This window comes from Pundamilia nyererei, unplaced genomic scaffold, assembly GCF_000239375.1.
Source record: "Pundamilia nyererei isolate P.nyererei 1_Seehausen unplaced genomic scaffold, PunNye1.0 scaffold00113, whole genome shotgun sequence".
Classification (NCBI taxonomy): Eukaryota; Metazoa; Chordata; class Actinopteri; order Cichliformes; family Cichlidae; genus Pundamilia; species Pundamilia nyererei.
Window position 1 is genome coordinate 1,171,839 of NW_005187514.1, and position 19,640 is coordinate 1,191,478.

The window sequence follows — 19,640 nt, forward strand, 5'->3', positions numbered from 1 at the left end:
TCTGCTATCCTTCCCTATATGTGTATTATTCATGCTGATTTATTTAATCTTTATGTCTCAGTTTATTATAGGAGACAACTTTCGCTGTTCAGATTCAAAGACAGCTCCCTGTCTCAGAAACCTAGGCACGTTCATGAGGTCCTTTTTGACTTTGACCAGGAGTCATGATTCCACAATTTCACTACAAACAGCACCGCCAGGAGCGCCTTTGCTGTTTTTTTCCTACTTTCACATGGCTCTGCAAAGTGAATTTGACCCCTAGGGTCAAACTGTGAACATGCAAATTTTCTGGACTGCAGTGTGTGATATCACGTGTACACTTTTTGGGCCTCATCAAGCTAAATGTTTCTTGGATACCTGAAAATGTAAAGGGTGCTGCTTTGACATATTTCAGAACATCCAGAGTACTTTGCAGAGGTTCATGTGCAAGTCGTCAGAACAGAGACTTTTTAAAAAGCCGCCCAAAGGAGACTAGTGGTAAGGGCGAGTGGACAGATTTAAATAACACATGGTTTTGGAATTTCTGTGGGGATGCACATTTCTGATCACACCTTGCAAATGGTCCTGTCCTTGGGCTAACAGATGTAATAAATTGTGGCAGTTCAACACACTACATCATACTTCAGTTTAAGATCAATAAGTCATCTTAAATATCGCTGAGTATATATTAATGTTGGGTTAGAGCTTTACCAGATGATGGTACAGGGTAAAGTGATTCAGATCTGAGGTATTTTACCATGATTTTTAATTTATCTGGCTTTCTTCAGGTTACTGTGATTCAAACAAAAAATCTGCTAAAACTTTGAATCACTGCAAATGGGCTCTTTAAATATCTGTTGTTGCTGCTGCACTAGCCGACTATTTGAAAACCGTCTGTAGCTTAAGTAAGTTGTGTCTCTGAGCCAGCAGCATGCATGGGAACTTCTGATGAAAGGTAGCTTATTCTAGCATGATTTAGTGGATGGTTCATTTAGGCTGCTGAAATAAAACAACATCCACAGGTCATAAATCTGCTATTTTATGCCAGTTTGGAAAGGTTTATGCAATCTTCAACTTCAATAGGGCAAAAAATTAGTGGGAAAAGTGCACCCCTCTGTATTTAATGAGTAAATTACTCTCAAAAGAGTACCTAATAGGCATGTTATTAATCATAATAAGTGTGTATTGCATGGGTTTTTGCTTGTTTCTATGTGTATTTGTGTGTAAATGGGAATTGCCCGCACTGCTCAGGTTTCGTGCTCTTGTGATTCTTGGGTTCAGTTTCTTTTCTTCATTGCCTTCTACCAAAGGCAATGAAACGGTATCCTCATTTCAACTGCCCGGAACGGGGACCACTAATTGTTGATGGCACGGGTCAACATTTGTGTAAGTGCTTTAGCAGAGACTATGTATAAGCATGCTCATTTGCACACACTGTATCAGATGTCGCTTCTAAGTGCACTTTCAGCAGGCCCCCCCTAAAAAACTAGCAAAGAAATGATGGCATGAAGCAGTGCAGATGTGGAGCAAATGCATTTACATCAAATCTGTTTCTCTTTTGCACCCACACAAATTTCCAAACCATTCTCCGCAGAGGAAAAGGAGTGCTTTCGTAATGCAATTCTTATATCCTTTCAGGACATTAAATAATTAGTTTAAAAAGCCAAATAAACAGAACCTTTGTGTCAGTCGTCCAGCAGTTTTCTGTAAACTGGATCAAGTTCCATGTAACATTCAAATACAAACCCAGAAAGGCTTTTGCAGATAAACAGATTGAGTCACACATCATAGAATTCATACTAACTATTATGTTAAGCATGATGATTTCATTTTGAAGTAAATAATTTATTTACAGAATTTATTAACATTTTATAAATCAGTATTTACCAAGCTGCTCGCTTTTCTGGACAGTTTTTTTTTTTTCACTTTACTTTTCCACCCTGAACCTCAACACTTATTTACAGCACTTTAAATGATGCATAAAGGGGTTTTTGGTTAATAATTTAAGTTGTGAAAGACCAAATATTTGACATTACATTGGAAAAATGGAAAAATGTGTATTCCTGCTCCATGACCTTCTCTTTGGTACACCTCTTTTTCTGACACTCACCTCTGTAAGATCTAATAAATACAAAACACCATCATTTTCTTTCGTAAAAGCCACATCTCACCCTGAGAAAGTAATCTCCTTGAAGTACCCGTATCTTAAATGCTGAAAAATAACAGGAAGCCCAGACTGAAGGTTGAAAGATGTTGATTAAGTAGAAGTTTGAAGTAGATACTAAAGCTTATGTAACTATCTTCAAAGACCAGGATGTCTTTCTGTCTGGGCTTCGACGCTGACAACTCCACATTCTTCTTGTTTCTGCTGGTCAAGTCACAAACTGCTCAGAGTATGAAAACATACTTGTGATCATTTTTTCTAATATTTGGAACAGTTTTCAATAAAAGACAATTACTTTGTCTTTTATTACCCAAGACGAAAAGATAAAGTTAAATGAATACCTTTCTTCATATGAATTTTATGAAGTGGCTTAACATTTAGCTTACTACTACAGTTAATAGCTATCAAATAAACCAGCGCCACCATCTGATTTCATTCTCAGATGTTTGAACTTGTTTAGAGGACTAGTTATATGTGTACAAATGCCGGTTAAGTTGGCTACCTTTTCTGATTCACTGATTCTGTTCATAATTTTTATGAATCGTCTCTGTTTATCGTGGATGCTGTGGTTCTGTTGGATTCATTGGGTGAATGCCTTCAGCTCGCACTGGAACAGTTCGCAGCCAAATGTGAAGTGGTGGGAATGTGAATCAGCACCTCCAAATCTGAGGCCATGGTCCTCAGCTGGAAGAGTGTGGAGCGCCCACTGCAGGTCAGGGATGAGTTACTGTCCGAAATGGAGGAGTTTAAGTATCTCGGGGTCTTGTTCATGAGTGATGGGAGAAGGGAGTGGGAGATCAACAGGTGGATTGGTGCTGCAGCTGCAGTGATGCGGACGCTGTACCGGTTCATTGTGTTGAAGGCAGAGCTTTACTCATACCCTCATCTATGGTCACGAGCTGTGGGTAGTGACCGAAAGAACGAGATCACAGATATAAGCGGTGGAACCAGCTAGCACCTGTGTTCACTGAGATATTCAACATCTCTTTATCTCAGTCGGTGATCCCCACATGCTTCAAAGAGTCCATCATTGTTCCTGTCCCGAAGAAACCCCACCCTGCTTCTCTCAATGACTATCGCCCTGTAGCCCTCACCTCAGTAGTGATGAAATGCTTTGAACGCCTGGTCAGAGACTTCATCATTTCTTCACTACCAGACACACTGGACCCACTACAGTTTGCTTACCGTCCAAATCGTTCCACAGACGATGCCATCTCTCATCTCCTCCACACATCACTCACTCACCTGGACACTAGAAAAGGGAATTATGTTAAAATGCTCTTCATCGACTACAGCTCTGCATTTAATACCATAATTCCCTCCACACTCACCACCAAGCTGGAGCACCTGGGACTCAGCTCATCTATGTGTCAGTGGATCTCCAACTTCCTAACTGGCAGACCACAGGCAGTAAGGATGGGCAGACATGTCTCAGCCTCCACCACTCTCAGCACTGGAGCGCCCCAGGGGTGTGTTCTGAGCCCCCTGCTGTACTCTTTGTACACATATGACTCAATCTACAGCAGGCGCTGCTGGACCAAGGCCAGGAATATCACGAAGGACCTCAGCCATCCCAACAATGGACTGTTCTCTCTATTGAGGTCAGGAAAGCGATTCCGCTCCCTGAAGACCAACACAGAGAGACTGAGGAGGAGCTTCTTTCCACAGACGATACCGTCTCTCAATCACACCACCACATAGTACTGACCCACACATATGGTTTTTACACACACACTGGACATTTGTTTACACTAGTGGCCACTGCACAACTACACTGTGTGGTCATTAAATCAAATCACTCTATCACAAGTCACTTAAATAAATCACTTTTAAGCATATTTGCACTGCACAAGACACTTAAATATGTGGATTGCAAAACCCTGGACATTACATTTCTTTCATTACCATTTATTACTCGTACAGCTGCTCTTATTGTTCTATATTTCTTCATATATTCTTAGATATTTTCTATATTTTGTATTCTGTTGTACAGTTATTTTATTTTTAACTTTAATTTTTGTATTTTATTTTATTCTTTCCTAGTTAAATTGACCCTTTATTTTAATTTTCATATTTTTTTCCTATCCTATTCATAGTCTTTTATTTTAGGTCACGAGCAGCTGTCTAAGCATTTCACTGCATATCGTACTGTGTATGACTGTGTATGTGACAAATAAAATTTGAATTTGGAATTGAGTTTCCTCCAAAGGGTGGCTGGCCTCTCCCTAAAAGATAAAGTGAGGAGTTCGGCCATCCGGGAGGGGCTCAGAGCCGCTGCTTCTCCATATCGAAAGGAGCCAGTTGAGGTGGTTCAGGCATCTCATGCGGATGCCTCCTGGGCACTTCCTGGGTGAGGTGTTCCGGGCATGCCCCATCGGGAGGAGACCCCGGGGCAGACCCAGGATATGCTGGAGAAATTATATCTGTCGGCTGTCCTAGGAAAGCCTTGGTGTTCCCCCAGACAAGCTGCAGGAGGTGGAGGAGAGGGAGGTCTGGGCTTCTCTGCGTAGGCTGCTGCTCCCACGACCCGGCCCCAGATAAGCGGAGGAAGATGGATGGACCTTTCCAATGACCTTTTGTGAAAAGTATCAATCATATACAGGTCTACTGCTGTCCTCGATTACTCTAGCTGATTGAAGCTTGTATTGTGATACTAAGTGGGATTGTAAAAGAGAAAATAAAACCTGATGTGAGTTGTACTCAAAAATGTTCTCGCCCAATTTCTGTCATAAATCCCACTTTTAAGTTTATATTTGATCTGTGTGCAGATGGTCAAGAGGAAGGAGATCTGATGTAACCATGACAACTGAGTTATTTGGGGTTTGTTTGTTTCTTTCTGTCTGTCTGTCAGTGAAGACAATGCAAAAATAGAGGAAATGCTGTAGAACGGTATCATTAATCAAATCAGTTGAAGTTAAGTCAGTTTTTATCACAAATGCTTGCATCTGGTGTCCTCAGATACTGTGACTGTGTTCATAATTAATAATAAGTATTCAGTTTGTTTACTTGCCAACATCCAAACATGCTGCTGAATGCCGCTTTGGTGCCACTGATGACTTTAGACCAGGAGTGGGAAACATTATTTCTCAGGGGCGTGAACTGACGGATAAAGCATGCAAAGGGCCACAGCTGGGTTAAAATGTAATGCACAGAGCGCTGAATAACAAAAGAATAAGTCAAGTCAGTGAAAGACTTTTCAAATGTAAACACTCTGAAGTTAAAATAAACCCACTGAAGTGCTCCATCAACCTTTAATCCTTTTAAACTGTTACGTTGTCTTCAAACTAGCATTTGATAAACTTTAGCTTTTAGCATGTTATGCTCAATATGAAGTTGTGCAGGGTTATGACTTAATGACTACAGAATTGAATTCATTGCATATTAAAGTATTTCGTTATCGGTACATTAGCAGTGCAGCACTTCATCATTTTCCACATATACTGTGTATCATGCACACCGTCCCGCTTTGTTGATGTTTATCATTAAAGATATTTTTAAGTGAAACTGTAGTCTAATGTTCAACCGCAGCCCACAGAGACTGGGCAACGCTACCCCCAGAGAAATGAGGAATATGGGCTACATTACTATAAAAATATTGGCCACTTTAAACAAGAACATCTGTGTGGGTGGACTGTGAGTGTGCAGAGGCATTAATTGTTGCAGACAAAATGACAGTTAGTGATTAAGCACGAAGTAGAATTGATTGCTAAAATGAACTTAGTAAAGCACCAGATGGGTAATTATACGAGCTCTCAACAATGATTGCTGCCACTTCAGGTGAGCCGACAAATTGGTATTAGTTTTAGTAGTTGTATCGGGAGGTTTCTGGCTTTATCTGTGGAAGAGTAAAATAAATTGGGATCAGAAAAGTGAAAGGCTTGTGATGACCTCTTCTTCGTCACCATCACCACAGGGCTGCATTTCTAAAAAGGAGAGAAAGCCTGTAATTTCCTGATGTCTACATTAGCTAGATTAGGGATTTAGTTCATTGTTAATGTAATTTCTTTTTACTAAAAGGTGAAACTATTAAACGTATTCTCTGAAAATATTACAGGATGTCACCTCCATTTTGGAAGAAGGGCAAGTTTAATCGCTGCTTTAAGGAAGCCCAAAGTATCAAGTAGCACCACCGATTGCCTCTAAATTTCCATGAAAGCATGCCGTCACACGATTGTGATGTTTTAGGTGCTTTACCATTGCACAGTGTTGTTTTGTACCCTCCTGAGCACAAAAGGGCTTTCCGGCTTGCTTGCCAACATGACACCTTTAACTTTGGTTTTCATTCTCATCTCTCCTTATGCCACCTGTTGGCCCCAGTCATAATACTATCAGCACAAGCCATGACCTCTTTCCCTGTTGCATAACCGCCACACAAACAAGTTGCTCTGAGAACGAACCAATCACCTTGTCCTTGTCAAATAAATCAGTGTTTAGGTTTCACCACGATCTGATCCCCTTGTCACAACATAACACGACCACAGTCAGGGAATGAGGTAGCTGACCGAGCAACATGACAGTGCTGTGTTCCTCACGTATCCTTCTGTGGAAGTCGATTTCCTCTTCATTTCCTCCTGAGCATCCTGCATGAACCCACAAACCCTCCAGTGTGTTTGTTTTGAATGACTTTGCGGAGTGTCTTCTGTGTCGCGAAGCCACGGCTGTGTTATCACGAATCTCCTTCTGGATGGGATAGAAAATAAACATTTGAAGTTTGGGAAACCAATTAAGCTTATAATCTACAGGCTACGAAAGGATCTGAAGTCAACATCACATACAGGAGGATTTCAGACTCCCACAAGAGTTTACATTTCTTCTTGATGTTTATATCTCTAAAATAAATCAGGGTCAATCAGTTCATTTCCAAAAGCTGATAATGAATCAGGGTGTCGTGGATGTGCAGAGAGGAAAGATGCTCTGTTTGCTTTTTTTAACTACCCTCATCTTTTAAAGACACAAACGTCAAGGATATCACAGACTCTTGTGATTCTTGGGTTCATAGACTCTAAATTGTTTAAATAGATAAAGCTGTTTTCTTAAGTAGCAACCTGCATTACACAAATGGCAACCACTTAAAATTAAGTAAGATCAGTAAGACAGTTTTAATCACTTATAAAATAATAAAAAAGTCACAAATATTCATCATAAAACTTCTGTGGAATCCTTAACCCTTGTGCCCTCCTCAAATTTTACACTCTTTTGACAGCTTCGTGGACAAAAATGTACACACAAAAAATCTGCCATAAAATCCTCATATAACAATTGTTTTTTGTTTTTTGTTTTGTTGCTTTTCATAAACCAGTTAATCAACTTGAGTCCATATCAGAACGATCAAAAATTACATTATTTTCAGGATTTTAATCATTTAAATGCCAGTTCAAACACTGGAATGATTAAGGAAATATTTAAACAAGCATAAATTGCACACTTTTTTTTTTTTACTACATAACAAAATGCTTTTCCCCCCACGATATAACTCCATTTTGCTACTAACTAAAGAATACTAAATACATTTTTAAAAAGTGCCAGATTGGAGGCTCCACTCTGCACACCTCACCTCACAGGTATAACTGAAGCTTGTTAGTTTGGTGTGGTGTGCACATCACAGTTGAGATGCTTTCAATTGCTTCTCTTTAAGTTTAGGAAGAAGTTCAAAAATTCTAAGACCAAGCCTACATTTAATTAAGAAGTAAAGTCATTTCTGGGCTTTCTTACCCGAGGATGACCGCAGTAGATTCTCTTGGATATGGATTCTCAAGAACATAAAGCTTTTCTTCTGCTCCACCTCAGGTCTGCCTCAGCTCATCTGATACAAACAGTTTGTCTTTGTCACATTTTTTTCTAATGTCAGCAACCATTCCCTTATTTTTGTTGCTGTTGAGCAGTAGATTACAGGATTTTCCTACCGGTCACGACATGGTCAAATCTCCATGTCTGGGGGTGCATTCATGGTTGACTCTTTTTATCCCCTTGCTTAGGGCAAATGGATTTTACTAAAGTCATATTGTTTCGAATCAGTAGTTATTTACTTATTATGGGGTTTTTTGCTCCACACCTGAAATTTTCTATTAATTTGCTGCATAATGTCACTTTTCTTTTTTCCCAGTTTTTAAAACCCAATGATATTAACGTTGCCTCACATTTTGTATGAAGTTTGACAACAAGGTAGTGAATTTACTTATGAGGGGAGTCTTGCTCATTGAATCAAACTAGCATCCCAGACGACCTGGAGCCTATCCCAGCTGACACTGTACAAGATGCAGGGTACACTCTGAAAGTTGCCAGTCCATCACCGGGCTAACACAGAGAGACAGACAACCTTCCTCACCTACACATACAGATCCACACATCCTCTATCTGGATAAGCCAACCGGCAGCTTCTTGAACAAGAACAACTATAATATGAGTGACCTTTAGTTGACTCCAGTGAACAAGCAGCAATAGTAATTGGCTGACTGCTGTACTAAGCTCTGAGATTCAAACTCTTTGAATCTATGTTCAAAGACATTTCAGATAAATGCTGAGTTTGATGTCCAGTATTTGGCCCCTGTGGACACAGATGACAGCTGATCTGCTCCTCTGTAGCGTAAACTTCTTCCTCTCTCAATGAATTCGAAAGAAATCTGTATTGATTTAGTGCAGTGAGCTTGTTAAGGTTGTCAGGACTGTCATCGTGAACTCCTTTTCCTGGATCCTTCACTGATATGGATCTTATAAACAGCCTCCTTACCCAACAGCTTTCCAACTGAGAGACTACACAGCGAGGGAGTGGGTCTCAATTATCTCTCTTCTCTTTTAACATGCATTTTGTTTATTTTACTGGTGTTTATTCAGTCAATAAACAGCTGTCTCAACAAACTAATGTTATAGTCTAGCCACTGAAGTGACAACATACATCTGCAGAAACAGTTCAACTGTTATTTTTTGTGTGTGTAAGCTGTGATTGCATAGTCATCAACTAATGAGGAAAATTAGGTGAGCAAATTGAACATTAGCTGTAAAATTAGACACGTTCAGTGGCCCAAATCACAGAATGTGAAACCATTTAAATAAGGCTGTGATCGTAAGTTACAACGTAACTGCTGTAATGAAACACTAATGTGCCTGTTTCACAGATGCAAACATTAACATTTAGGTACTTCGAGTGAGTTTAACTATCTTGAAAAGAATCAGAACTGCATCAAGAGAATGAGATGTTGGGGGAAGAAGGCGGGGGGAAACAGAAGGAGGAAGATGAGGACATGGAAGAGGAAGAGCTTTCATTGTGGCTGAGCCCATCATGTAAGGGAATATGTCTGCTGTACAGCCAAAGGAAACATTGCTGAAAATGGAGAAAAAACATTTGCCCAGACAGAAAATGAATACAGGATGAAGCTTCTTTTTTTTTAACTGCTTATGTTGCAGTGAACAGATTCTTTTTCCAGTTTGTTTAAAACTAAATTTTCATTACAGATATTGTTTTACTTATTACAAGCAGTTTGAAGCACATTGTGATTTTAACTTCATTTATTAAAACCAGCTGGGATAAGCTCCTTTTGATAAGTCAGTCTGGATGACAAAAGCAATGGTCATCCTCTGCTGAGTGGGTGCAAACACAAAAAGCACACTTTGAACGCTGATCCAAACGTAAATATCTCCCTCTGCTGGTTGCAATTAGAACTACACGTACAAAACAGGGTTTTTTTTCCCCATTGCAGTATCTGTTTTTAATATCAATTTAAAACTTTTATTTTTTTTAAATGGCCTACATTAGCTTAGGACGTTTCTATTACTACATGTTACTTCTAATACATTACACTTTAGAGAGAAAGAATGACTTTCCACTCGATTATATGAAGTCCGAATTTGGCAGGATATTTAAAAGTTTAGGATGTTTGATGTTTAGGATGTTTGCATGTCAAATATATCAATAACTTGCACATATTAGAGAAACCAACATTAGCTAAAAACAACTGATTAAGCCTGTTATTTTAAGGTTTGTACAAAAAATTATGATTTTCTAACAAACTCAATAATTTGTGTAATGTTCAGCAGTTAGCTGATAATATAATAAAACAAAAAATCCTTAATTAAAAATTAATTTAAAAAATTAATTAAAAATACTCTGTTCATATTTTGTTTTACTGTTTTAGAGCATAAAGAGAAAACAGAATCTGGATGCTAAAAAAGAAACCTGCACATGCGAAACACATTTGAATAGAACAGTCAACATATGTTTTACTGTTGAATAACACATAACCATAAAATGTTGTTTATATTTTAATAACAGGCCGTAATATAATACCAGTCATGTAATACTCACAGGGTTAGTGACCTGACGCATATTTAACATGTATCAGTCATTTCATTTATTTACTTGCTGCCGTTGAACTGTAGGGACTTTTCTAGCAGGTCTCCATTCTGGGAGGGAACCTGCCCTATGCTCTGCTCAGGTTACTTCATCATTTCTCATGAGGTCATGAATAAAGAGGATCATCCCCAACCACCTACTAAGAAACTATGTAAACTCTGAGTCAGACTTGTCCTAGCAGTGGGTCATTCCTGTGCTGTCACGGGTCAGTTTAATCAAGTTTCAGCCACAGGAATTGGCTACGGTTACAAGGTATTAAATAAATTAAGATGTCTACAAAAAAGAAAAAAGAAGTCAGAGAGCAGTGGAGGAAACCTAACAGGTTTTTCACCAGATGAGTAGATGAGTGAGTCAAAGGAGACTGAAGAAGAAGAAGGACAAGGATGAAGCAGGATGTAATTCTGACTAATCAGGGTCTGATATGAGGAGCATCTAGAAAAAAAAGGAAAATCAGGTTAAGAAGACAAAAGAGTATTCAGCAACAATAATGAAGTTAATGACAGCAGAACCAAGGGTAGCACGAGAGGAGAAAAGTTTCCTGATGTGATTGAAACCACAAAGAAGAAGTCTTCAGTCAAAGATGGGATCAAAGGACAAAAAATCCAAGAAAGAGGAGGACCCTGAAGAAGAGGAAGGGAAAAAGAAAAAGAAAGACAAGAAGAAGAAAGGTTCAGTAAAGGGAGACAGTGATGAAGACACCAAGAAGACAAAAGGCAAGAAGAAGAAGATTGAAAATTATGTTGAAATCTATGAGAAAGAGCTTCGTACCTACGAGCCGGAAAAAGTGGAGAACTACGAGGATGAGTATCACAAAAAGAAAGGTAAACTTTCTTTCATCACTTGTAAAATGCAGAATTCAAGATGAGGGAGCAGCAGGTGTAAAATATGTATATTCAGGAGAATCAAGGACAATATAATGTCAGTTCTGCTTCAGGAAAGTTATTCGACACCCAGAGGACAGGTGGATCTTTGCAGTTTCAGGAGTCTCACTGTCTCTAGCAGTGTCGCTGCCTTAGTTTAATGTTCATGAGGCGGATGGACATAGTGGCGTAGTGAACATAATGTCGTTAATCTTTACGTGGGGTGGTTTCACGTCCATCCCAGTCCACAACAACCCAAAGCAAAGCCACACTGAACTTAACAAAAAGAAACATCATCTTACAAAAACAAAGAAACACAATGACATGCACCACAATATTGTAAACTTTAAATGTTAGCACTTTATTTGAGTGTTTAGACGGCTATTCACACTCATGGATTTTAGGTTTATCTTTAAAGTATTTAATTATATAAATAAATCTTATTGTTTCAAGAAGTAAGAAATATAAAGATATATATTTGAGATTTGTTTAGTTTTAGCGATTTAATTTAGATGTAGTGGAGTGGAATCAAAAGTCATTTGAAGAACAATTAAGCTTAAATCTTGTCATGTATTCGACTTGTGTGTTGTTTCATCATTAAATATTTTTTCATAATCTAAGTAAAACTCAGGTTAACCAGTTACATGTCATGATAGCAGCTCTTAGTTGTGCCTGTCCTCTGGGTGCTCCTGTTTCCTCCCACAGTTCAAAGACATGCTTGTTGGGTTAATTGGTGATCCTGAACTGGCTGAAGGTGTGGATGTGAGAACGTAGAGTAACCTGCTCGTTCCGTACCCCTTTTTGTCTAAGGATTAGCTCAAGCCCTCCCCAACAATTCTATTAGTAAACATAAGAAATGGAAATCTAGATTTAAAACACCTTCAACTTCATCAGATAAACACATCACTTGAATAGATCTTCATTATACCTGGTTCCAATGATAACCAACCAAAATGATGGACAATTTTGAGAGGAAAATAAGCAATAATCATAAGATTTGTATGTTTTATCTTGGATAGTGTGTCACAGTGGATAACTCCATGCCTCATATAGTCCAAAAAAAAGGACACATCTTAACAAGTCATAGCAAACGGTCAGACATGTGGCCACTAGTGTTATTCTTGGCTTACTTGCCCAGTATGATATTTCTTTTTGACCAGTTCAAAGCAATACTTATTGCTTCATAATCATCTAATTGGATACAGTGACTATCCTATATAAAATATTTAAGCTTCAAAGTATCTGTGAGAAACTTTTGAATTAGTGCATTAAATTTGGCAACCTATTGTCTTATCTGAAAACATAACTGGGAACATCTGTGTGGGTTTGAATAAATTAAGCTTACGATAAGTTTCAGAAGGCCAGAAGTACTAAAACACAAATGCACACTGTCACCTAGTATGTATGTATTTATGTTTACCACAATACCTTAATGCATCTTCACACTTTACTTGGTTTTATTGTTCTCTTCTTTTTGAACCCTGTAGTGTACGAGGTGGTTGCCATCACTGGTGATGAGAGAGGAGCAGGCACTGATGCCAATGTGTTTATTACTCTCTTTGGAGATTATGGCATCACACCCAAAGTCCACCTGGCTAGCAAGTAAGTCACCTTTAAAGATTAGTGGAGTTTAGATGTAAGCTTGTCTGCAAGCGTATAAACAGCAAAGAGTGATTACTCTGAGAGCCTCCAGTTCAAAATAAACCCTATGTCATTTCAGTATTTATTTTCCATATGAACTAAAACGATGTCTTTCCTCCTCTTTCACAGCACAGAAAAGAAGTATGTATTTATTGTTGTGTTAAAAAATTGCTGTGACAGCTTAGCCATCAGATTGTGCTGTGGTTATTGGTGGCACCATTTACTGCATGACTTTTTCAAAATTTGCATGATTTTGGTAATTATTTTCCTAGATTTACATTTTTACTTCTGATTAGTTTGTATTTATTTTTTAGTGAATAGTATGATGTGTCAAAAGAGGATGACGTTCAGGTGACTTCTGAATTTTAACCTTTTTTGGTATTTCAGGAGTTGCACAGCATTCGAAAGGGCCAAAACAGATGTGTTCAGAATTAGAACTCACAATGTTGGATCCTTGAAAAAGATACGGTTTGTTAGACATGAGATATTTTTTAACACCCTTAACCATTTTTTTTTGACCAGGAACATGTAATTTATCCACATGTTTATGTTTCTCCAGGATTGAGCATGACAACACTGGCCTTAATCCCAGCTGGTTCTTGGACAGAGTCGTGATAACGGATGTGATTCGACCTCATCTGAGGTTCTATTTTGCTTGTAATAACTGGCTCAGTAAGGTAGAGGGAGATGGCCTTTACATCAGAGACCTGCTGGGCAGCATAGACCCCATGGACATACCCAAATGTATGTATGCATAGATAAAACCCTCTAAGTATCTGGTTGGCATTAGCAGCTGACATGCTTTTAAGAAGTTTATATATCAGGTTTGTCTTTAAACTCTGCAAAAATTGTGACTTTTTTGTACTTTTTCTTAATTTTCCAGATAATAAATTTGTTGTGAGTGTTTTCACTGCAGATGTAAAAGGCAGTGGCACAGATGCAGATGTCTTTATTAACATCTTTGGGGAGTTTGGAGATACAGGTAACACGTGCAGCATATCTGGTCACTTAAGTTTGATCCAAAGAGAAGCACTTTAATGAAACTATAATGAATAAATGAAACTATAATATGTTTGCTATAATTTATTTATTTATTCATTGATTCTATTTTAGGGGAGAGGCGACTTGACAACGACAAAAATAACTTTGAAAAGGGCACAGAGGACAAATTCACCATCGAGGCACCGAACTTGGGCAAAATTAGAAAGATCACCATTGGACATAATAACAAAGGCTCCTCAGCAGGATGGTTTGTGGAGAAGGTAAGAAACAGGCACATAAACAGACAGGACAGGTATTGTTTACAAGACTGTTCCCCTATGAGTCTGTAAAATAAAATGATGTTGACATGATTCTAATGGTCAAAAGATATGCCCCTTTGTCAGTTTGCATTGTTAATGAAAAATGACTTTCATTTGTTATATAATACATTAAGGACTTTACTGTACATTATCTTGAAACAAAAGAGTCTCGCTGTGCCGCTGCCCTGCTTCTGCAGTCGTACTTAAGACATGTGATCTCCTTGTTTCCTGTCGGCCGTCTCATCCGAGACCAGCGTCCCTGCACCTCCAACACATACAGTGAGAGATGAGTTCATTCAAACAGACACGCGAAACACGCATGTCTTCATTCTACCTGCTGTGTAAAGGGACACCATGCCCCATTAAGAGATTGCCTTACAGCAAACAGACAGACGAGTCGGTAGATTTGTTGGTTACTGCAGCACAGGCTGACACCAAAGATCAGTAGTGACAATGTTACTGAGTCATATTCTATTTGCATTTCAAATGTGTTTTGTGCAGCCACTAAATTACTTATTACACTGAGATAAATTCTGGACTAAAAGATTCTGAGCATTTATTTGAGGCTAGCTTTGTTTTTGTCATTGCTACTGAAACCCCTATAAGCAATATGTGATTTATCTATTTTATCAAATTTTTTTAAGACACATGAAACACAAACATATTTCCATAACATTTGTTATGTGAAGTTAATTATGAGTCCTTACTAAAATAATATGACAGTGCAGTTAAAAGTCATCTTTTTTTTTATTGTTCCAAAAAGTTCAAGTTCAATTCTGGTCAGATTAGCTGGTTGTTGTGTTTGTGGTATTCTTCTTTGCTTCATAAATGTACATTTATCAGCTGTTATATTACCAATATATTGACAAATGACCAATATAAGCTGATACATATGAGCATGCTTACTTAATAAAAGCTAATAATGATTTTTAGGCTACAACATGAAAGGGAGGAATAGCTAGTGAGAATACAGGTGAAGGAATACTAATTGTGCACCATGCCCCCAAGACTAATCAAGACTAATCCCCTAAAGCTTAGGGGAAGAAATATGTAAATCTGATACAAATATCTATATATATATCATATAAAAACACATGTCTAAGGATTGCGGTGCAAGTTGCACACACAACAAAAACACTGGTGCCATAAAAAGAGCAGTCCAGTCCTCCTAGATTAAGTTCTTGCCTAGAGCATAAAGACAAAATGGATGCTAAAAAGGAAACCTGCGCATGCAAAACACATTTGAATAAAACAGTCAACATCATATTCAGCACTCTAGGAAAGGAACGGCCACTAAGTGGATACTGAATGACAATCTTGCATGTTTCACCTCAGCAGCAGACAAATGTGCTCAGTCAGCTTTCCAACCTTTAATTAAGAAACTGTAATTTGAAACTCGGACTGCTCTGCCTCATTTCATCCTTCTACTGCAACTTTCTCTGTAAGAATGATCATAGCATTGCACTAATGTGACCTGTACTGAGCAAGCACATGAGAAGATGAAGCACCACTATCTCATTTTATTTAGGTTTTTTGATCTTTGCAGTTTCTGCTGTGACCAGTTGTACTGAATATTGCAGTTTTTTTCTACAGGTGATAGTAGATGATCTTGGAAACAAACTAGTGTATGAATTCCCCATCAGCCGCTGGTTTGCCATCGATGAGGATGATGGGAAGATCCAGAGGGACGTTTTGGTTGGAGGGAGTCAGCCCACAGGTGAAGATGAAATTGGAAAATTGGTTTTTAAGCCTGAGAAAATTCAACCGGTTTACACGATGGCAGCTTCAAGGATAGTTAACAATTCGGAGCTGTCTTACAAAATGGTTTCCCTCAGTTTTAATTAATTATTAACTATTAATGAATAACTGCAGACCAACCCTGCCAGAAAGCTGTGTAAGCATTACTTCTTGGATCAGACTACTATTGTTTAGATCTGGGTTATCTGGTCCTGCTCATATCCTTGGGAGTACGGGTGCTGTGAACCATGGCGACCCACTGGCACTACCTGTGATAAGCTAACATGTAACTGTATCCATCAGGTATTGTGTACAATGTCCAGATTGTGACAGGAAACATCCGGGGTGCCGGGACCAACTCCAAAATCCACATTGTGATGCACGGCACGAAAGGCTTGAAGAACAGTGGGAAGGTAAAGAGGAAATACAAGACACAGGACAGAAAGCATTTTACTAATAAGTGTTGCAGGAATCATTATTTTCATTTCCAGGAGGAGAGATCATTTTAAGGAACTGAGCATGATTTATTGAAATAAATAAAGTTTTTGGCAATTAGACACCAATGAAGCCAGATCTCAGAGCAGAGTCCAACTGTGGTAGGAAGTAGGACAGGACCTGTGGAGACTTGATAAGGATCTCTGTCGGGCCAGGATGAATTGAAGGTGGAGTCTGAAAAACAGAATGACATAAGAGCGATGAGGTTTAAAGCACAGAACAGAGGCCGACTGACTCGCAGAAGGCGGGCAAGAATATAATTGGACCAGAGTGATGATGACAGAACTGAGTTTGACAGAATAGACTAGCAGCCCAAACACCCAAGAATCTAGGCAGATGAGTCAATGCAGATCTTCCTTATTAAACTTTTGCCTTAAACTTGATTCGTTTGAAAACAGAGATGTTAAAAGTGGCCTTAACTTCAGTGGGTCTCTGCAGGTGTTTTTCTTTAACTCAATGATTTTCTGGTCTAATGCAGGGCACTTTTTATTCTGATTTAGTCCCATTTTTTGCGACTACCTGAATCTAAAGTAGATATAAAAGAGGGATAATTTTGAAGACTTGAGTTGAGAGACTGGTCCAGTCAAGTGGCTCCAATTAGCTGAGGTGCTGCCTCACCGCTTTCACTCTTCTTTTGTCACTCAAACCATCCCCACCTAAGCACGAATTAATTACAGATTAGATGAATCCACTATGGTTGATTTTACTCTCTATAGCTGCCACAGCCATACAGAGAGCAAACCCCTTTTTCCTCCCAGGCAGCACATTTTATTTATTCTATAAATTCTTTGGCATTGTAGGATTTAAAGAACTTTTTTTGGTCACGTTTGCCAAGTTACCAAGGTTGCCTCTTAATGTTAAAAGTTCATCACTTTCATTTTTATGTAACATTGTAATAAATGTACTTTTTGTGTAATCAGTGTGACCATTTTATGTATATTTATTTAAAGCTTGGAAATATGGTATCTAACCAGATACCAACTCTGGATGACATTACCTTGGCCTCCAGGAACCTTGTGAGGAATCATGGAGTCATTTTTGACCAGGATTAGTCCGTCAATGCACATATTAAACAAATATATAGGAGCATTTCTTCCTTTCTTTGTGGACAAACCAGACTTAAACTTTTCCCTGTTGTGCTTAATCAAGGTCTTTTTGGAAGGAGGAAAGTTTGAACGGGACTTAACAGACATCTTTAATGTCGAGCTTGCTGCACTCCTCAGTCCCCTGAGCAGAGTCACCATTGGACACGACAACAGAGGGCTTAGTACTGGGTGGTACTGCGAGAAGGTACATTTCCACAAGCACCCTTAAATGCATTAAAATGTGTTCATTTTCAATTAAATAGTTTAACAGAACTTGCGTTCTTTGCAGGTTGTGGTTTACTGCCCATTCACCGGAATAGAGCAGACTTTCCCATGCAGTAAATGGCTGGATGAAAAGGAGGGAGATGGGCTGATAGAGCGAGAGCTCTACGAGATGGTCTCACTCAGGCAGAAGAGACAGAAAAGTGAGCTGAATGTCAGTAATTACGGCTAGTCAGCGGTGGCAGCTAATGCTGTCATTTCCACTTTTATTTCCTGAACCACTCACTAAATGAACTAACACAAATTTGCATACTGACTCAGTAGGCAGCCTGTCTTTATTCTGCTTTGTGCGAAATTGCCAGTGAAATTAAGTCCAATATCTATTTTGAAGACATGTAACCGCTGATTGCATTTGTTATGTATTATCTTAGTTTTCTTCTGGTCGACAAACATAAACAGCAGAAGTTTATTATTTCGACATAAATTTGTAAAGTGGGCATTCCTTCACTGCCCGGCTTCATGCCCATTCACAATCACAAAAAATCACAGTTGGGAGCTGTCTGCTGCAATCACCTCAAAATGGGAATTTCTGTCCTGAGAAGATTTTTAATGAGCAAAAATGCATTTTCTGCTGCTCCCCTGACATCTTTAAGCTCTTGTCAAAAAATCCTTCCAGAGACTTCATGTTCCTACTGCCCTCAAATGTGTAAAGCATACTTTATTTCACTCTGCCAAAGCAATCAGGGAGAATGGATGAGCTCTTAGTCACAGTGACAAACAAATTATGATGATGAAAGTGGGACACCATTAGTTTCTGAGGTATGAAAAGCTATGGCAGTCCTAATTTAAGATGATGATTTGAGTTCACTTTTCCTCAGAGCATCCCTGGTCGCTGTGGATCTGGACGTCAGACCTGCCCAGCGCAGGAACCGATGCTGATATCTCATTCCAGGTGTACGGAGAAAAGGGCAAGTCAGACGAGATCAGGCTGGACAACAAAACAGACAATTTTGAACAAGGACAAGTTGACAGATTTATGGTAAGTATCCAACAATTCAGTGCTACACACATTAGTATCAGCACATCAGATATTGAGGCTGCACACAGTAATAAACTACTTTTACCTTGACTTAAAATCACAGGTTGAACTTCCTGATTTGGGAAAACTGACCAAACTCCGTATCTGGCATGAAAAGAGGAATCCTTTTGGAGGATGGCATCTAAGCAAGGTGAGAATTTCTCAAATCTAGTAATCAGATAAATTATCTCAGCTGTGACATTTCCATACATATTTCTGCTAGTGATTTCATAAAAATCCTAAAATCTCAAACAGCCAGTTTTTAGGCATTCTAGCCTAGCAAACACAAGAATGGTGCTAATATAAAGAAATCAGCATCCTCAGCTCCAACTGATACAATCAAAAATCTATATCATCTTTATTCATTCAGGCAACATTAATGAAAACATTAACGAAGGAGAAGTATACATTTCCTTGTGAGCGGTGGCTGGATAGTAATGAAGATGATAATGAGGTTGTGAGAGAGCTTCCCGCCACCGGAGAGCTTATTGCTGAGCCTCTGCCCTGTGTGTATATCCACATTCACCATGAACAATCCAAATCTTATTAGCTAAACAAGAAGAAGAATGTAAGTGACGATGAATTATGTTATTGTGCTCTGCAGTGATTAAATACAGAGTAACTGTCTGCACGGGGACGGTCGGTGGTAGCGGCACAGATGCATCTGTTTTTCTAAATCTAATTGGAGACCAAGGGGACACCGGAGATAGGGACCTGATCAACTGCAAAAA

General features: G+C 38.8%; 1 protein-coding gene across 1 annotated transcript in view; it reads left to right on the plus strand.

Annotated features, from left to right (window-relative positions):
- The first annotated feature begins 2,816 nt into the window (after window positions 1–2,816).
- The window catches only part of loxhd1b (lipoxygenase homology PLAT domains 1b), a 38,361-nt gene continuing 21,537 nt past the window's right edge, over window positions 2,817–19,640 (plus strand). Inside the window, 16 exon segments of the mRNA XM_013913051.1 lie at window positions 2,817–2,855; window positions 3,140–3,744; window positions 11,178–11,311; window positions 12,838–12,952; window positions 13,379–13,459; window positions 13,551–13,735; window positions 13,875–13,973; window positions 14,105–14,253; window positions 15,886–16,009; window positions 16,333–16,442; window positions 17,674–17,814; window positions 17,899–18,034; window positions 18,710–18,870; window positions 18,974–19,060; window positions 19,280–19,415; window positions 19,514–19,633. Coding sequence (XP_013768505.1) covers window positions 2,817–2,855; window positions 3,140–3,744; window positions 11,178–11,311; window positions 12,838–12,952; window positions 13,379–13,459; window positions 13,551–13,735; window positions 13,875–13,973; window positions 14,105–14,253; window positions 15,886–16,009; window positions 16,333–16,442; window positions 17,674–17,814; window positions 17,899–18,034; window positions 18,710–18,870; window positions 18,974–19,060; window positions 19,280–19,415; window positions 19,514–19,633 — 2,422 coding nt within the window.